Source organism: Epinephelus moara, chromosome 3 (genome assembly GCF_006386435.1).
Source record: "Epinephelus moara isolate mb chromosome 3, YSFRI_EMoa_1.0, whole genome shotgun sequence".
NCBI classification, from domain to species: domain Eukaryota; kingdom Metazoa; phylum Chordata; class Actinopteri; order Perciformes; family Serranidae; genus Epinephelus; species Epinephelus moara.
This window is the reverse complement of record NC_065508.1, coordinates 31,703,692-31,722,820: the sequence shown is the minus strand read 5'-3', so window position 1 is coordinate 31,722,820 and position 19,129 is coordinate 31,703,692. Positions and strand designations below refer to the sequence as shown.

General features: G+C 40.1%; 2 protein-coding genes across 2 annotated transcripts; one reads left to right on the top strand and one right to left on the bottom strand.

Annotated features, from left to right (window-relative positions):
* Window positions 1-5,238: 5,238 nt before the first annotated feature.
* On the bottom strand, window positions 5,239-12,191 carry LOC126388138 (uncharacterized). Its single transcript, XM_050041044.1, has 2 exons — window positions 11,682-12,191; window positions 5,239-7,527 (listed from the first exon to the last, which is right to left on the bottom strand). The coding sequence occupies exon 2, from the start codon at window positions 7,504-7,506 to the stop codon at window positions 5,239-5,241; it is 2,268 nt and encodes a 755-aa protein (XP_049897001.1). The 5' UTR covers window positions 7,507-7,527; window positions 11,682-12,191.
* A 186-nt stretch (window positions 12,192-12,377) lies between these two features.
* On the top strand, window positions 12,378-15,743 carry LOC126388102 (charged multivesicular body protein 1b). Its single transcript, XM_050040993.1, has 8 exons — window positions 12,378-12,535; window positions 13,487-13,584; window positions 13,684-13,830; window positions 13,969-14,037; window positions 14,134-14,241; window positions 14,326-14,369; window positions 14,617-14,689; window positions 14,993-15,743. Exons 1-8 carry the CDS (start codon window positions 12,520-12,522, stop codon window positions 15,035-15,037), a joined length of 600 nt encoding a protein of 199 aa, XP_049896950.1. The 5' UTR covers window positions 12,378-12,519; the 3' UTR covers window positions 15,038-15,743.
* The last annotated feature ends 3,386 nt before the right edge of the window (window positions 15,744-19,129 follow it).

Genomic DNA, 19,129 nt, shown 5'->3' with positions numbered 1-19,129 from the left:
ATGGTAAGAGCAGCCAGTTCATACAATGTTAAGTGTCCTCGATGTACCTAAGAACAGGATAATCTTATTGTATGTCAATGCTGAAGAGGACCAGCAGGAGAGTGGGCGTACAGGCTGATAAAGCATGTGGGCTTTGCAATGAATGAAGCTGTGAAAGTGCAAACATTTTTTACTTCCAACTAAAACTCTAATGCTTTAAACAAACTCTTATTAACTTAACAAGTCCTTACTGACTTACTTTGTTTTGGACAGGAATGCAATTTACTTTAAGGTACGATTAAATTAAAATGTTAATATGTTTTAACCATACTGGATTCAGCACTCCTTCAAAATCAGACTTGTGAAGCCTTAACAGGAGATAGTATGACCGTGCATGACCTTTTTCATCTTAGGTCATGCATGTGTGTTACGAGATACATATCAATTGCCAGTTTCTTAAAGGGACAGATCACCCCGTACTCAAAAATACATATTTCTGTAGTGTTGTTTATCAGTCTAAATTGTTTTGGTGTGAGTTGCAGATTGTTGGAGATATCGGTTGTAGAGATGTCTGATATCTCTCCAATATACTGAGACTAGATGGCATTTGGCTTGTGGTGAAAAAAAAAATTAAATACATTTGGAAAACTCAACAGCAATGTCTCTTTCAAGAAATCATGACCTGGTTACTGAAGATAATCCACAAACCTTGTTTTGAGCAGTTTTTATGTAGGAACTATTTTCTTTCTACCTGCGTATACCTGCCAACTGTATCACTGCGCAAAAGGAAGGGTGCATCTACTCATAAACAAGAGGCTTGGGCTTGTGAAAGCGCAAGATATAAGCATCAATGGCATCTTCCTTGTAATGTAGCTAGCTCAGCGGTGCTAAAAGCTAGCAGTAAATGCACTATTCCTTCTGCGCTGTGGTACAATTGGTGGGTGTAATTTGATCCAAAAACAAAAGTTCCTACATGAAACTGCTCACAATAAATTCTGTGGATTATCTTGAGTAACCGGTCATAATTTCTGGAAAGAGACATTGCTATTGAGTTTTCAAATGTATTGTTTTGGCACTTTGAGCACCACAAGCCATCGAGTTCTATGATATTCAAGAGTGGGCAGACATCTACAGCTGATATCTCCTACACTCTGCAACCCACACCAAAACAGTTTAGACTGATAAGTAGCACTACAGGTAAGAGGAAAAATATGTATATTTGTCCCTTTAATTATTTATCTCTGACCAGGGCCTGTTAAAGGGTTGTATACTTTGCATGCCAATAATGTTTCCATGGCACCAAGAAACCTACAGTACATATGACTGGATGATCCAACTACAGCTTAATGAACATGAAACTGTAACTCAGTGGATGAGTCCAGACAAAGAGTGGTTGTGTTATATTTATTACCACAATAACACAACAATCTGAGCAACTAGATATCATAACAGGAATATTTTAATTTCTCTACTGGTGAAACAGTTCCATAACAATACACAACATACCCAAAAGTCTTGAGATAGATACGTCACTTTAAAGCTACATAGGTCACTACTGCACACAGTATTTAAGATGTCTTCAATATCTAGTTGGAGATTCACGAGCATGTCAGAAACACCATCATCAACTCAACAACAGCTAGGTGCATTTACATTGTGCTTCAGTCTCAGATTTAGTGTGAACAGCCCACATATCCTAACCTGTGCTTAAATTGTCTCTTTTTTTTTTTAAATACTGAGTACATGTACTGTAGCTATGCATACACAATGAACAAACACACAGGGACAGAGTGCAATAACTGCTGGCTGCATTCGTAGACTGCTTGAATAATTGAAATGTGCAGTAACATTTTTGTAACACAACGGCAGGCAAAACCCCGACAGAACATTCACTACGTCCACTACAACAAACAACTGTCACCATGTAAAACACACAGGAAGTCTATTTGGCCTGTTGGAGATGGGGAAAAACAGAATGTAACATGCTCTCAGCATTTTCAGCAGAAAAACAAGACAGCCAAGGCTTTCTTTCAAATGTGGTGTTTCTCTGTTTGATATAATGCAGGGGGGGATTCAGGGAGATTTGGCCACAGCTGCCAGTTTATAACTTCTAACACCATGCTATAATGTTACGATGCAAAAGCATGACTGAACACTCCCCAACACACCAACATCTGTCACTGATAGGAAGTGTGGTTATAATTGTAAGGGGCTGTAGGAAAATTATTAGGGCGGAGAGGGGGTCAGCATTTCTCTTTTGTCTTGTCCTAAATTTCTATTTTTCAGCTTTATTTTGCAGTGTAGGTAGTTGCAAAAATAAACTTTTAATGTTCAAAGGTAACGTTTAAGGCCCCAAAAACATTTTCTTTTTATTGTGAGAGATGGGGTCCTTCTATTTTATGCCCAAATTTGAACAGTTTTTCAAAGATGTCTATTTATCTGATTTTGTCATTGCTATAGAGTGCTTCAGGAATGAGTCCTAAAACCTGGAAATGCGTTAGCATTTTTCCCTCAGTTCCCTCATCTCAAAGTCAGTGGGTTTTTCTGAATGGGTTTTTGGTTACACGCCTGAAACAAGGTCTGTGCTTAACACAAGCTTTCATGTTTTGTTCTACGACATAAAACACATCAGTTAATATCCCACTGTGAATTTTGAAGCTTTTATGTGTCTTAAAAAGTGGTTAAATGAAATTACAGCACACCATCACGCCGAACACAGCTTCACAGCCTCGTTGTGGTAGGAATGTAAAGTCATGTGACTGTAGTGTAGTTCGTTTATAGCCTAACGTTAGCTTTTTGCTATTGGCGATTGCATTTAGGCTTCAATTTTTTTTTTTTTTAAAAAGTAGAGTTAATTTGTGAAGATTTTCTTGCTGAACAAAATGTGTCAGTACCATAAATGTTTGTTGGCCACAGAACTTCTGCTATAAGCCAAAATTTTGACGAGGGAACCAGGGCCATGCTAACTTCTGCGTTGGACTGTAGAAAAACGTCATCCCTGGAGCACTCTATTCTTGCTTGAAAAATGTCATTCATTTCTGCGAACCAGTTAGATTTAGCAACATTTGAATCAACATAGAGAGGCGAAGTCCCTCCCCTCCTGGTGGACCACCACAGGACCTTTCTTCAGAAAAAAATATGTGCAGTAGCTAACAGCAAAAGACAAATAATTTTTTGATCCCCTTTATATTGTGCCATGAATTACAGAAGCTATATGATGTATGTCAATTTAAAAGATAATTTCACAAGTCAAGAAAGTTGCAGTTTGTCATTAAAGTGTTTAAGTATAATGCTGTGTTCCGTTTACCTGGAAAGTTGGAGGCTGGAAAACCAAGATGTTGTTAACAATACCAGTTCAAGCCAGGTTAGCCACTGTTTGCAAAACCAGTCAATAAGAATGCACTCTGTCATATTTTGCACATACAAACACCACAGCAATGTGTCCATAGATAGAAGTTGGACAGGACTGTGTGTGTGACTTTTGAGACACAAATAAGACAGAAGTCCTTATAAACAGTATATTTCAACAGCTTTAACTACTGTTGATGTGCAGAGCAGCCATCTTGGATTTTGAGGTTGGGGTTGGTGAATTTCCTCTGACTGTTTCGAGCTGGAAATTCGACTTTAAGGGGCAAGTTGAAATTTCTGACTGGGAACTCGGATATTGTGACTTTCCGGTGCAAATGGAACACAGAATACAGCATTAGAAAGAATAGCCACGTCACGTAAGTGATATCGAAGCTGTCTCTCTCATTGACAGTGCGATGTTTGTGTGTTTTATACCCACACAAGCAACAGGTCTTTCACTTTCTGGCTGATAAAAAGACCAGAATTCAATGTATAAAACACATCAGGTAAGGTAACGTTACATTTATGAGTGGAACATGATTAAGTTGGCCAGCTAGCTAGTTAGCTAGTGTAGGTGATGTATGTTGTGTGAGACGAGAGATGAGGTTCACTTATGAGTTTCACACTATTTTTAACAGTACTACAACAAACCTACGACAAACTGCAACTTTATTGACTTAAATTATCTCTTAATTTCATATATAATAATTGAGAAGGGATAAAAAAAAAGACTTGTCTCACCATAGACGGGAACTGCCCATTGGTTCGACTGCNGCGGCGCACCATACGCCCGCCACGAGCCGTTCAGCACCGCGGACAGTCGGACTAATGGGATGTCGAACCAATGGGCTGTCGAACCAATGACATGGACCCCCATAGACTACCGTACACATTTTTTCAAAAATAAGGTCTCATGGGGGACATGTGTGTTGTGTTGTGTTGTGTTGTGTTGTGTTGTGTTGTGTTGTGTTGTGTTGTGTTGTGTTGTTGTGTTGTTTGCCTATGTGCCTAGCCATTGTCAATCAAATCTGATCGCTTAGTTAAACCCTAATTAACGATGAATAAAGATGTATTCCCAATTTTAACTTTGGTTGTTGCTTATTTTGTCATTAAGTGTTTGGAGGCTAAAATAACCCTCCAGCAGGAAACATGAAATTTGGCCCCCCTCACCTTCCCAATAGTTTTTGTCCCAAATGGAACCAAACCTTAGATCTTTTGTTTCTGCCTTTCAAATTAGGTGTTCACATTCACAAATATAAAACTTATGATATCATGGAAATACCACAGTAAATTTTGTCTAATGTACGCCCTCGATAAATGGTGTCCTATTTCTATACAGTGAATACACAGGTACAGTCACGTGCTGAAATTTATTCCACAGAGACTGATGATTCACAAAACAGCTATATGAGGTTTTAACCCCACAGAAACGTTAAGGATTTATCATTATTCAAACTTCAACCAAATCAAGATTGTTGCTGCCAACAGGTTTTTCATAGATTATGTTTTTATATGTTGAAGTGTATCTTCAAGCCATAGAGAATTGTTGTATTACAATGTTCTCCTCAACAGGGGACGGTGACCAATATCGAGCCCTTTCAAAGCTGAGCTCAACAAAGTCCCTCCATTTCGATGAAATCCTCTCTACCAGCCCTCTGAAAAATGGGCTCTTAGCATTTCCTTGCTTTCCAAAAGTGTTCGTCTTGAAAGGGTCAAATGCTTTGCCTCCAGACCCCTTTCAGTTCTGAACTTTCATGATCTTTCAGGTCATAAGCAGGAGGGGTTTCAAAGCATCAAACAACACTGCGCCCGTGGATGCCTGTTGTTGTTAAAACTTCCATTTTTGCCTCTGCTTGCAGAGCACCATGCTAAAAGCAGCCTCCATGCCTCCCTGTGGGCAGGTCACTGTAGCTACACCAGACCAGTCTGCATGTGGACGTGTAACGGGTAGGGGTGGTAGACGAGTGGGGGCTGGGCCTGGGTAATGAAGTAGCTGCTGTAAATTGGCTCTGTCATGTACGGAGCTGGCTGATAGAAACATGTGACATTGGCCGTGTTGGGGATCGCGTTCTGCTCACCTAGCACCCTGAGAGCCAGGACTGTGATCATATTCAGTGTCTGTCTCCTCTCGTGTCCCATCAAACACACCGTGCTCTCATCTATCACACGCCGCAGGGTCATCAGGTAGTCGTACTTGCTGGTCTCCTCATTGCCAATGAAATGGCATTGCAAGTAGGCCTCAATCTTCCGTTGCTGCTCACTCACGTCAGGGAAGTCGATGAAGAAGCGGGAGCACATGTATCGCTCCAAGGACTTGATCTCTGTCTCGCTGGCTGGTCTGAAGTTCCTCACGAGCAGGTCGCTGTATTTTAGCAGGCCCCCTCCTCGGATCTCCTCTGGGTTGTGGGTGGCGATGAGGCGGTGGCGGAGGTGGTCCATCGCCTGGTCAAAGTCTCCATACATGCACTCTGCTTCGACTGTGATGGCGGGCCCCCCTACTGCCCCACCCCATGAGCTTGCCCCGCACCTGTCTGGGACAGTGTCCGCCAGCTCAGGTGTTTGCTCATTGATCTGAGGCTGTGCATTTGCAGCATGAGGGTAGCTTTGAGTCTCTGAATCAGGAGGCTTTTTTGAGTGTTTTGGCTTCACAGTTTGTTCCGCAGGTTCATGGGAGCCATCCTGACGTGTACTGGCTGGACTGCATGTGGGAGCTGTAAGGGTGTCTAAGGTCTCTGGCTTGGTGGCTGGAACATTTGAGCCATGAACTTGAGCTCCATCCAGCAAAGGAGGCTTTGGCTGAAGTGGTTTGGGTATTTCTATGGGTGGAAACAGCTGTGTGGTAAGATCTGACAAATCAGTCAGTAAAGACCATTTCTCTGGCTTACTGATCATCTTCCTCGACATTTTCCTTTGTAATTTTGGTGAGGGGCAATAGTCTGGTACAATGTCTTGTGATGCACTGCAAGTTTTCTTAGCTGGAGGAGGAAAGGAAAATTCAAGATGTGGATCCTGTAGGTTTGAGGTATTTTCAGTCCTGCAGCTTGCAGAGTCGACTTTGAACTGAGTAATTTCTGCACAATGGACTTTTCCCTGCGGAGCTGACTTTTCTGCTGATTGGGAAGCTTGTGACGCAGAAAGCTCTTCATCACTCTGTGGCTTTAAACATGCATGTGTCATCAGCGGATCCCTGACATCTGTTAATAAAGTTTTAGGGGATGAAACTAAAGGATAAACGCTGTGAAACTGTCCTTTCTCTCCTCCATTTTCTTCACATAGCTCAAACACAATGTCCTCCTCTGAATGAACGTCCTCTATGTCATCCACTTCCTCCGGCTGTAAGATAATGCTCTCAGGTCCTAACACCTCCTGTGCCTCATGCTTTCCATCCACATGCTCAGCCTCTGCACATGGAAGTTCTTTCTCAAGCAAAGAAACTGCTTCATCCTGGCATGGACTCTCTCCACTGGAGTCTTTTTTGACATCCGCTTTAACATCCCGAGGGATGCTTGAATTTTCTTGCTCTTTCTTTTCATCCTCATTGTCTCTTTTTGACAAACTCCCAGCATTCAACGCCAACTTTCCTCCTTGTTTCCTTTCAGTCTCCCAATAAGACTCCAGCATACGGTCCAATATAATCTGGAAGGAGTCCACGCTGAACTCAAACTGTCTTCGAAGGGAGCTGACAAATCTGAGCCCCACTGTTTTAGCTCTATTGTTAGAAAGCGAGATGAGGCTCCATCTGTCATGCTCGTTGAAAACTTTCACCATCTTTTGCACGTACGCCTCCTTCATCGTCAGGCAGGTGATCTTGCGTCTGTTCACTCCACAAGGGAGGAGGTCTCGTAGGCTGCCCAGCACCACCTCCTTTATCACCTGGAGGTCTTCCTGTCTGGGCAGCTCCACTCCAAAAATGATGTCTAAGTCTCTATAGCCCAGGCCGTTATCCCTCACCAGGACGTGGCTGGCAGTCGCGCCATTAAGCCGTATATCTTTCACCTGGATGTCTCTTTCGACCAGCCGATCCTTCACCACACGAATGATGTCTTTCGCTCTCACCTGCAGAGTGGGAAAATTTCCTCGTCCGTGGATGGGGATGACCTCAGTCAAGACCTTGTCCAGGGCTTGGATTTGCTCAAGGCTCAAGTTGTGGAACCTCTTCTCCGTCTGAAGCTCCATCATCCTCACCTGTGAAACAGAGGTCTGACATATGTATCACATTGTGGCTCATGTGAGGATTAATGGCCAATGAAAAATTTAAGTAGCACAACAAAGAAGAAAACATGTTATTTTCTGAGAATGATATAATCCATCATCTTTGTCCTTTTGTCCTCTGTGCAATATGCCCTTTTCAAATGGCAATGTGCACAGGAAAACTTTTTGTCTTGAAGCATTGACTGTATCATCCCAGCACCTTGTCTACATCCTTATCCTTTACAATGATTTTCATTCATTTGTTAACTTGAAAGTCAAGGCCTTCACACATTTGGCATTTGCTCTTTTGTTTTTGTTTTCCTGATCCTAAAAGTCTCAAACGCAGTCAAACAAATTTACTGACTGTGCTGAGGGTATTTGTCGGAGATATTTTCACCCTCATTCCTCTCTAAAATGCGCTCCGCTCTGTGACACTGTTTATCAGCTAGATTTGAAATACAGTCACTGCTCTGGTTTTCTTCAACATTTAGCATAAAGGGCAGCAATATGGTCAAAGTGAGCCCTGAAGACTGAGTGATGCTGCCACTGGGTGGTATGGCAAAGTCATAGGCAAAGTGAATGCTTGACGCACAAGTGACGCACTGTAATTAATTTAATTTTTCCATGTTAGACACGTCTGTGCACTTGCACAAGATAATTCAACAAGCAACAGATTTTTCGGTGTAATGCAAATAAAAATGTGTTCACATATTTATTTCTTAAACCCATCATGACAGAATTAACTAAGGCATGGTTGTCATGATAACAGATAACTGCTTCAGCCAATCTAATGCAGACAACAAACATGATGTGACTGGTTGAGCTGTAAAATAACAACCCCATGCATTATGAGTTTTGAGATGGACTTCGATCATATGCATTCTAGTTCTATTCTACGTCACTAGCTGTTTCCTCCATGATCACGCACCCGTCCGCTGGTTGCAGGTGACTCACCTGTCTGTCATTCACTGGCTGACAGCTACAAGGACAATCTGGTTGATAGATCTTTAAAGGACAGGCTGGACCTGTCTATCTATTGCACCTGTGTATAAGCTCTCTCTCTTTGGTACGAGTGCTGAATCTAAGCTTGTCATACCAAACAGGGCGTATAATGCTGTGGTTGTACACTAAGCCACATGATGTTGCTAATAAACAGTGACGTGCTTATTCCTGCTGTTATAATGTGACAAAATTCTATTTGTAAGAGGAAAATGGGCTCATTATCATTAATGCACACTGACTCACTCACTGCTGAGCCTATGGCTAGTGGGCTTTAAAGGACCTTCATAGTCTCATACCATGGCAACATAGGGTTCAGGGATCAGTTAAGGATCCTCAGGGTGTTTTGACAGATTAATACTCCCATTATCCCATATACAACAGTGCTTTTCTTTTATTTTTTAAAAGGAAGAGATTATACTTCTCAGTAATGTTTTTTCTGTGAGGTAATTCATTTTATTACATTTTTGCCACTGGTTGTGCTATTAATTTATTTATTTTAATCTGTTGCTTCACCATACTAAAGGTAGCTGAATCTGTGCATTTCCCCTAAGGCTTGGCAGAAAATGGGACGATGCACCAACTTTAACGTCATCAGATTAATGATGCAATAAATATCACCTAAGATTATTATTATTATATACCCACATAGTATTGTTGTGGGAAAGGTCTTACAATTTCTATTAACATCCTTATTATACACCTAAAAAATTATGGTTAAATGCCATTAATCAGACAGTGATACCAAGTATATGCCAAATGTATTAAAGGTCCACTGTGTAGGATTTAGGTACCCTGGAAATCCAGAGTTCTCGCGAGAGCACAATTTGAATTTGCTCAGCAAGTCACTCTGGCAATCAGTAATGATGCTCATTACCCATGCCGTTGGAGCTGAGCTGCACCAATCACATCGGTGTATCTGATATAGCCGGGCCAGAGGCGAGCTAAACAGATGACGACAGCGCTGCGACAACGAAGTCCGGAATCAGTCAGTAAACATTGCAAGATGGCTACGGATGAACACCAGTTGTTTGAAACGGCTTTGGCCGCTACAATGAACGAGTTAGACTTGGCTTTTTCTCTAAAACAGGAACAGAAGACGGTGCTCGAATCTTTCCTTTGCAAGAAGGACGTTTTTGCTGTTTTGCCGACCGGATACGGCAAGAGTCTAATCTACCAGTTTGCTCCGCTGGTAGCTAAGCGTATACGTCACCCCGTGTATTGTTCTGATTGGTCGTAGTGTTATCCAATTGCGTGCAGTGATATTTACAAATGCCTGCTTGGTGCCGCCCCTCGAGTTGGGCCATTTGCATTACTCAAAGCCAGACCCTAAATCTTTCTTGATTTGGGTCTGGATTTCCAGGCTAGGATTTAGGGGGGGTATTGGCAAAAATAGAATAAAATATAATAAGTATGTTTTCTGTAGTGTAATCACATGAAAGTAAGAATCGTTGAGTTTTTGTTATTTTATAATGACACGTTTGTATCTTCATCAGGAGTGGGTCTTCATATACAGGGATCGCCATGTTGCACTGCTATGTTTCTACAGGAGTCCAGAATGGACAAACCAAATGCTGGCTCTACATAGGGCCATACGGTTTTTGCATCAGCCACCATAGTTAGCAGCTCCTCCATAACAAAAGCATCAGAATAAACACTATTTTTTCTATGTACAACTGTTTTAATCAGTGTTTTTGCTGGTTTAAATCACCCAGTCTGTTTGTTTTTGGAGAGGAGGAGACCTCTGTGGATAATTCAGCTCCCGGTAAAAACCTCCTGAAAGCTGAATCTTAATTTTCAGAGAAAAAAGGTGAGCGTACATTAGCAGGTGCCGGGCTAGTGGCGCATGTCTTGTCCAACATGCCACACAGCATAGAAGAAACCCTGATTTGCAATGTAAAACTGCTATATTTAGTGTTTTTGCTGGTGTAAATCACCTGATCTGTTTGTTTTGGAGAGGAAGAGACCTCTGTGGATAAAAAACTCCTGAACAATAAAAACTAAAGGCTTCAGCTTGTTGCACTCTGCAACCTGCACTGCTAGATGCCACTAAATCTGGAATTTCTCAATTGTGGGATCAATAAAGGTGTATCTTATCTTATCCCCCTAACTCTTACACACTGTTCCTTTAAGCAGTGATTTGAAATGATCATCTAAATCTATAGCATATATTGTTCTGTTATTTGTTTTAGTAATTATTCTTATATTATTTTGGCATTTTTTAGATATAGTTTGGATAAAGAGAGAGGATAGTGCAACTGTTGCATTTAATGAATTACATTCAATATAGCCAAAGCTTAATGTAAATACTTTAAAAAAATATTATTTATGTCAGAGAAAAAAATAGCCAACCATGTTGATTTTATAGTTTTCAAGCTGTCCTGGTCAAGTGATGTACTGTAAACAGCGCCTGATCATCTGCTGGGTGCACAGTGTGCGAGCAGCCCACTACATCCTCAGCCTGTGTTAGTATTTAGCGGTCATCAGTGTAAATGCAGTCAGTGGCAGTATAACTCGGGGCACAGGGAAGCATGGCCCACAGCAGCCTCTAGTGAATCTCAGGGGTTACATCAGCTCGGTCCTGCAGCAGGACTGCTCCTCTGCCACTTCTTTATAGATAAGACTATATGAGTCATACAGCCCCTGAATGAAGCATCACTCGTTGGCTCTCCTGGATTATGTCCCTGTGCGCAAAGAAACGACACAAAATGCACCACTTCAGGTGGCGTTTGGGTGGTGAAATTCATAAAATATTTAAACACTGAGCCTGGTGAGTAGATAAGAGCTAGCACATTACAGACAGTAATGTTAAGCCTATAGGTTGTCGTGATCTGGATGCATACATATTGGTAGACATTTTTAAACACTCCTATGACCAACAACATTTTGCACAGGCCACTTTTGTTCTTTGATGTTTAAACTCAAAATGCATGTTTCAACTATAACTAAATCTTAGTTCAAAACGAGCCCAGCATCTGTATTTTATGGTGCATTTATACTCGTCACTAGACAAAGATGCAGGTCACAAGTTGGCAGACTATAAGCAAAGGTACAGGCTAATATTAGGGGCAATATGCTGGAGGAAAAGATCAGTAACGTTAACTGCGTTTCAGCAGAATGAGACACAATAATACAACACCCGCACATTTAAAAAAAAAACTCACCTGGTTTGTTGCCAAATTAAAATGGAAAGTAAAGCCAGAGTAGCAAAAACAAGACAAGCAAAAATCCCCACTGAGATATCCAACAGGTTTATCCGTTGGAGAGGTTGATGCTGAAGTTAACACGGACAGTTTCCTCTCAGCGCAGGAGCACTGTTTCCATGGCAATCAGGCGTCACGAAATTTACGGTAAATCACGACGCTCCGGTCTCTCTCTTTAACCAGCAAGTGACAACCTCTCAAGTTTGAAACAGACCAGGAATATCAGGGCTATCCAAACGCATCTTAACAGTTTGATAAAGTTTTATTGGTGGAGCACAGCGACGTGTCAGGCTGAACTACCTGCGTGCCACCGCACTGCCGAGCTGTTGCGGGGTGAACATCACATCAGACGGGGTGAGTCATCCTCTCTCCCCGCCGTGATCCACACCGTAAATCTAATCATCAATCAACCGCTTTCACCGCCCACCACTCCGCCGGTACACCGCCACATACACTTTTATCCGACTGTAGTTACTCACAAAACAATACTAACCTGCGTTTAGATATAAAAAGTGTCGTTTAAATGTAACCGGTTAGTTTTTTTTCTTTTTCATTCACATTTTGCAATGAGGAGGAGGGGGGCAGCTTCCTCGTGACGTCATATGGAATACCGTCACCACGTGACGCTGACGTCGTTCATATTTTGGTAAGGCACCAGGAAGTGCGGAAGAAAGCGAACACCGAAACCCGAAAGGCTGAAGTTTCACCGACTGGTTTTGCCTTTTTAAAACTACTTTTTCGCTCACTGTCCGTGAAGGTTTTTTGTGTATTTGTTGGAGTCACCAAGAGTCGCCTCAAGATGCCAAACATGGAAAGTATCCTTTTAAAAACAGCGGTGAGAAAAGGGACGTAAGACTGGGGTAACGTCAATATAGGGCTTAAAGACGGAACATAACAACACAACAAGACTGATATACCCTATGGCGTGACAGACATCTGAAACATGATCAAGTAGGTCAGATATTTACTAAAGACACGAGTGTTGCCTTGTTTAACCACTTGAATATCTTCCTATCAGTTTCAGTCGCCATTGACGGGACAGAGCTGGATAGAAGGCCTTGGCAGCTACATTGCTAATGGCTGGAAATACCCAACACCAGACACTTAGCGGTTTACAGGTTGTTTGTGTTGTCAGGGTGTTAGTTAATACTCCAAATGTTAAAGTAAATAGCTCTGTTTTCACCACATCATCTTGTTATGATTGTTCCTAATTTAACACAGAATTAAACAGCCGTAAATAAATAGGAAACTCCAAAATACCTGTTACATAACCTGCATGTGTCACTGCCTGTCTACTCAGTCAAGAGTAACTGTAAATGTCAGACTATGTGCCTATTAACTGAGCTGCAACTATGAATTTAGAATTAATGTATTGTCAGATAATTAATTGGCAACTATTCTGATCTTTAAATGCTCGATTTAGTTATTATCTTAAGTAGAAAAATGTGAGAATTTGATGCTTGTCTTTATCATACATGATAATAAACTGAAAAGCTTTCGATTTTTGGAGTTGATGAGATAAAACATACCATTTACGTCACCTTGGACTCTGGGAGTTATACAGGGCATGTGTCACTGCTTTCTGACAGCTTATTGACAAAACGATTAATTGATTAATAGAGAAAATAATTTGCAGGTTAATTGTTAATGACAAAAATTATTAGTTGCAGCCCTAATTATATATAACAACACCTTTATGAGGAAGGTAAATACACATGCTTGTTGTGTTTGTTTGGACTTTGTTCTTCTTTAACCTGATATCACAGAACAGCTCTTCAACCTAAAGTTCGCTGCCAAAGAACTTCAGAGAAATTCCAAAAAATGTGACAAAGAGGAAAAAGTGGAGAAGGCTAAAGTCAAGAAAGTAAGTTGCACTTCTGAGGCAGCACATTATGAAAGCCCACTGGCTTTTTTTGGCTGCAGAACATTTTACTGAACCACGTTACTTTTGTGTTGTCTGTAGGCCATCCAGAAGGGGAATATGGAAGTGGCGAGAATCCATGCAGAGAATGCCATCAGACAGAAGAACCAGTCTGTGAACTTTCTCAGGATGAGCGCTCGGGTAGATGCAGTTGCAGCGAGGGTCCAAACTGCAGTTACAATGAGCCAGGTACCATGAAAAATGGGTCACTGCATGCTGCTATAGGGCTAGAAGATCAGTTACAGGCTGAAGAGTGACATTTTAGACTAAAAAAGGTTTGTTGTTGTCATTTTCATTGTGTTTTATGTTATTTTTTTTATTTGTCAGGTCACAAAGTCTATGGCTGGAGTGGTGAAAGGCATGGATGCCACTCTGAGGTCCATGAATCTGGAAAAGGTAGAGTGACGTTTAATTGTGTGTAATTGTCCTAACAGTTGGTAACAAACTCCTCTGAGTTGTAAAACATTGTCTCCATCCCTCTTTTTTCCCCAGATTTCGGGGCTCATGGAGAGATTTGAGCGCCAGTTTGAAACTCTGGATGTTCAGACAGCCCATATGGAGGACACCATGAGCAGCACAACAACACTCACAACACCACAGGTACATTTCTCTGCTCTACTCTTAAAATCTTTCTTGTTGTGTTGTAAGACAAACATTCACTGTAAATCTATTGTGTGTTTTCAGAATCAAGTGGAGTCACTGATGCATGAACTGGCTGATGAAGCAGGGTAATCTTTTCATTTTTTGTCTCAAGATCCTTTCTAAGATTATTTTAAATCACACATGCAGGTATATGGTATTCATTTTAGAGTGCAGGCCAAGGTTAAAACGTAAATATGGTTGTTATTTCAAAGAATGTGATAGACATTAATCATTGAAAATTGTTTTAGAAAGTATTATTCAGTACAATGTGAGCAAAGATGTTATGTTAATATAAAAATAAGGTTTGAATGTTGGTGTGTGCATCGTGTTTAGATTGGACCTGAACATGGAGCTCCCTCAGGGACAGACTGGATCAGTGGGTACCAGCGTGGCCTCTGCAGAACAGGTACACCTGCAAACCTGGTGTTAAAGTTTGCTACAATTAAACATAAAAACAACACATAAAAAAGTTAACAGAAACCAGATTGTTTGTAGCATTTTAAAACAAGGGTTTATCACAGAGACTGAGTGATAAAGACAGGAAATGTGATTACAGAAAGTGCCCAAATCTCTGTATTTGTCAAACAAAGACTTTAAAACTGCAGAATTTGCAAGAAGTTTAATGGAACAGATTCTCTTAATAACCCTGGTTCTTCTCTCACTGTCATCTTCCTCACTAATGCTTATCTCTGCTCTCTCTTGTCCGAAGGATGAACTGTCGCAAAGGCTTGCCAGACTCCGAGACCAAATGTGAAGGACGACTGCAGTGGACTGGCACTGTCATGCAGAGTTCCAGAACACTACCTGAATATTACTCCCACACACACACCTTTTATTTACATCATGTCTCTTCTCCTCTTTACATCTCGTGTGTCTCTGTCGAGGATCTACTGTATCATTGTTTGTTTGTTTTCTCTCGAGTAATGAGCCTCAGTGGTTGTGTGTGTATAATAACCTTTGGATTCTGTAAACTAACAGAAATACTAGTTATGGAAAATGTATATTTCTTAAATATACGTATTACCCACACAGGAGATCTAATGTAACTTTATTGTTTAATATGTATACTTAAGAACGTCATACATTTTCTTACAAATATGGAGCGTGGCTCTCATTATCTCCCTGTATTTATAGGCCAATTTCATAAAGTTGAGGTGGAAAAGATGAAGACTTTGGACTATAGAATTCATTTTTTGTTCATACCTGCATGGGTGCAGAAGACATATATGCATTTTTCCTTCTTGGTTTCAGAGTGTGAAAGACCTTCCCATTTACTGTTGAACTGACTTATGTTTAGATTTATTGCATTTTACTTCTGAGGAATATTTTAAGAAGATACCAGATGATTAGCCTGTGTGTTTGTCTGGTCATCTTCAGTACTTTCACTGATCATTTGGGAAGGGGTTACAGTTTGGAGATTACAAACAGTAAGTAAACAATAAAATTTTATAATACTTTTATCTCTTTGCCTTTTCAATAAATGAATTTTAGTCATTTCATATACATTTCTATTTCATCCATCTTGAAAAATACACAAAACTACAGAGACATGATGTATATCTTTGGGGGAGACTGCAGTGTGTGTTTATGTTGAAGTATTGGCACTTCCAGCTGTTTGGGTGGTGAAGAGGAAATGAAGGGTCTCATTAATCAGCATTATGTAGGTGCCAATATTTGCAGAAAATATATGCCATCCAACTGATGAATATCCTCAGAGAACCAGAAGAATAACTGCTGAGACTATAAGTGCATTCAAGAGAAGATTTTGTCAGCTTTTTGCCACAAATAACCATAATATAAATATGTATTATAATCATATAGAAGATGACATCAAGTATTTCAGGTGTGCGTCAAGTGGCTCTCCTCATTTTGGTGTGTTATTTCTGGGTGACTTTCATTCGCCCATCAACCTTAAGCAGACAAGTGGCCCGGATTAGCTGCTCTCTGTCTTTGCCCTCTGTCTGTTGCCACTGTGTGCCTCTTGGTAATCATAGCTCCCTTCAAGAGGAAGTCCTCATTTCTTTAGATGTGCTGCCACACTGCATGCAGATGAAATCAAACTTAATCCATCACTGTGGGCTCTAAAAAGTCTCTCTGTGTATGGAAAACACATCTCTCTGTACAAAATGCCACTGGCCTTTGGGTAGGTTGTTTATTAAAGTGTACCATGGTCATGGTATTAAGTGCATGAATTTGGAGAGATTCTTTAGCCTAAGTAAACAGCACAGATAAAGTAGGTGAAAACATGGAAAATCTTGCAGTGTTGGTCTACAACTGCTCATTATTTATTTCACTGGTCTTTTTACTTTGACAGACTGGTGGTCAAACAGCACACTTTGCTCCTTAAATGTTGCCATACAGTCTGCCCAGCACCCAGACACACGCATACAGTTTGCACACAGTAGTGTCTGTAAATATAAAAGCAGTGAACGAGGTGTTGAGAGAGAGATTGCACTGAGTTACAGAAGCTAGTGGAACAGAGGCTAGCCTGGACTTCATTACCTTGCCCTCCAGCTTATATCCATGCACACATGGATGTAAACGCGTAATTAATGTGTGTAGTTTTATGTGTGGGTGTTATTTTGGACTAACGGAGCTGGATACAGCTGACACCGGACGGGGCCAGGGTCGGAAACATTACTGCGCATGTACAGTAGACTGCACGCCTGTTTACTGCCATCTAGTGGTCACTTTGAAGAACTGCAACAAAACGTTACACGCTGAATATTGAGCACGTTTACATGCTCACAATAATCAGATAACTGGGAATAATCAGGTAATGGTAATAATCCGATCTGATGCGTTTACGTGCACTTCAATAATCTGATAATCAGAAAAACCTGGTTTACATGATTCAGTCCTTCAGTTGGATTTCTCCTCAAGTACATGACATAAAACTCAAACTTCCTGTTACAGTAGGTACTCATATCCTTGAAAAACCTCGAAAAGTACGCAAGTCATATATTTGCAAAATAAAGCACTCATCATGCTGACAGCTTATATTCTTACAGTACTGTTTGTTTTTATCATTAACAAATACATGTGAGAGCATTCTAATGTGTAGTTTATCAATGTGGAGCCAATTTTACATACTTTGGGTAGATTCGGAGTAAAAGTACTGCAAAGTGCAATATACAAGTGTATTGTACATAAACTTGTCACACAAAGTGCATAACATATAGTAAGATAAAATAAAAGTGACAATTTAAACACCGAGAATATAAAAATATATTATATTATGTAAAATCTTTATATGAAAGGAAACAAAAGCTGTCAGATTAATGTAGTGGAGTAGAAAGTACAATATTTCCCTCTAAAATGTAGTGTAGTGGGAGTATAAAATGGCAAAACCCGAAAGAAACCAGATGAAAGGGTATACATGCACCGAATAATCTGACTATTGGGGAAAAAGCTAGATGTGTTTATCTGATTTCTCATAATCAGATAATGGCTTTTATCTGATAAAGCCTATCGGATTATGCTGTTTACATGACCACTTGAATAATCAGGTAACTCCAGAAATCAGATAATGATCGGTTTATTAGTGTGCATGTAAACACGCTCATTGATATGTAAACGGTATGCGAGTGATTTTAGAGAATATAATAATATTTGTAATTACTCTCATCAACGATTTGTTGTTTTTGTTATTGGGTTTTCAATATGTGTTTTCAGAATGCTCATACCAACTTCTAGGCAGGCCAGACAGCATAATACTACTTCCTGTATAGCCTTGAACGAAGAAATTAATTTATGGCCCACTGTGGATGTTCATTCACTTTTCTTATAAGCAGAACATTAAGTATAAGGTGAAAAAGAAAACTACAGAGCTTTAAGCCCAGCAGCAAACACTTTCAAGAAAGAGCACCATAATTTCTCCTCAGTGATTTTTTTTTTTAGATGTTACTGCGGTTTTCCTTGAAGCTGCTAATGTTGACCTGACAGGTCATATTTAAACTCCAGATGTCAGATTTTAACCTATTCATATAAGCGGTCTTACCAAAGGTTGTTCATTTCATTTCACATTGTAAGACTAATAAGACAACGTAGTTAGAGGCACAAGTTGTAAAGTGTGTTGATGTTTAGTATTTATCTTAATTATTTTCTACTTGTTCATGAGTTATATAAACTGATTTATAAATTATCCTGCCAACCATTGAATTAGAATCTACAGTAACAGGCTACATTCAATGAAACTATTTATCTTGCATTTACATGTTATTAATTTGTTCTTTTTACTTTCAAAAGTAAATTTATTTGAGTGTGCCCATGAGCAAAAAATGACACAATTCAAGTGGGTGAATTTCATATTCATGAGTGAAATAAAAGGAGATGAAAAATATTCAGATTTACCAGGATGGTGAATACAACCTTTTCAAATGTCTTTCATAGTTTTTTTTTTTTGTTTGTTTGTTTTCAGGGGTGTAGCACCAAATTATGGGCCCTATGGATAAGTAGTCTTGATGAGCCTCCTGCCCTTCTTCTTTTGAGTCATGGCTGTCTCATACATCTTTTGATTTTTTTTTAATTATTATTCATAGTCTTTCATGTCTTTTCTGGAACCCTGATGTCTGTTTTTTGGATGCTTTGAGAAGGAGTCACTCACTGGGCTCTAGTGTATTTAGAGAGGAGCAGGGGTGGACTAAACCATTTTGCATCTTTAAGAGGTGAGAGGGGCCCCAGAGAGCTGCCACTATTTTTGGTAGTAGGCACTAACTACTTCAAAAATGAATATAATATTAGATAAAAATGAAAATAGAAAATAAATATAATACATAAAAAATAAAAATAATAAATAAAAACATTTTAAAAATTGCAAACTTTCTCACTTTTTCAACACCTCTGG

Bases quoted from the DNA above. Each gene is read 5' to 3' on its own strand.
- LOC126388138 (XM_050041044.1), bottom strand. From the start codon at position 7,506: ATGATGGAGCTTCAGACGGAGAAGAGGTTCCACAACTTGAGCCTTGAG.
- LOC126388102 (XM_050040993.1), top strand. The intron at 13,585-13,683 runs GTAAGTTGCACT...TGTTGTCTGTAG, and splicing joins AGAAGGCTAAAGTCAAGAAA to GCCATCCAGAAGGGGAATAT. The intron at 14,038-14,133 runs GTAGAGTGACGT...TTTTTTCCCCAG, and splicing joins GGTCCATGAATCTGGAAAAG to ATTTCGGGGCTCATGGAGAG.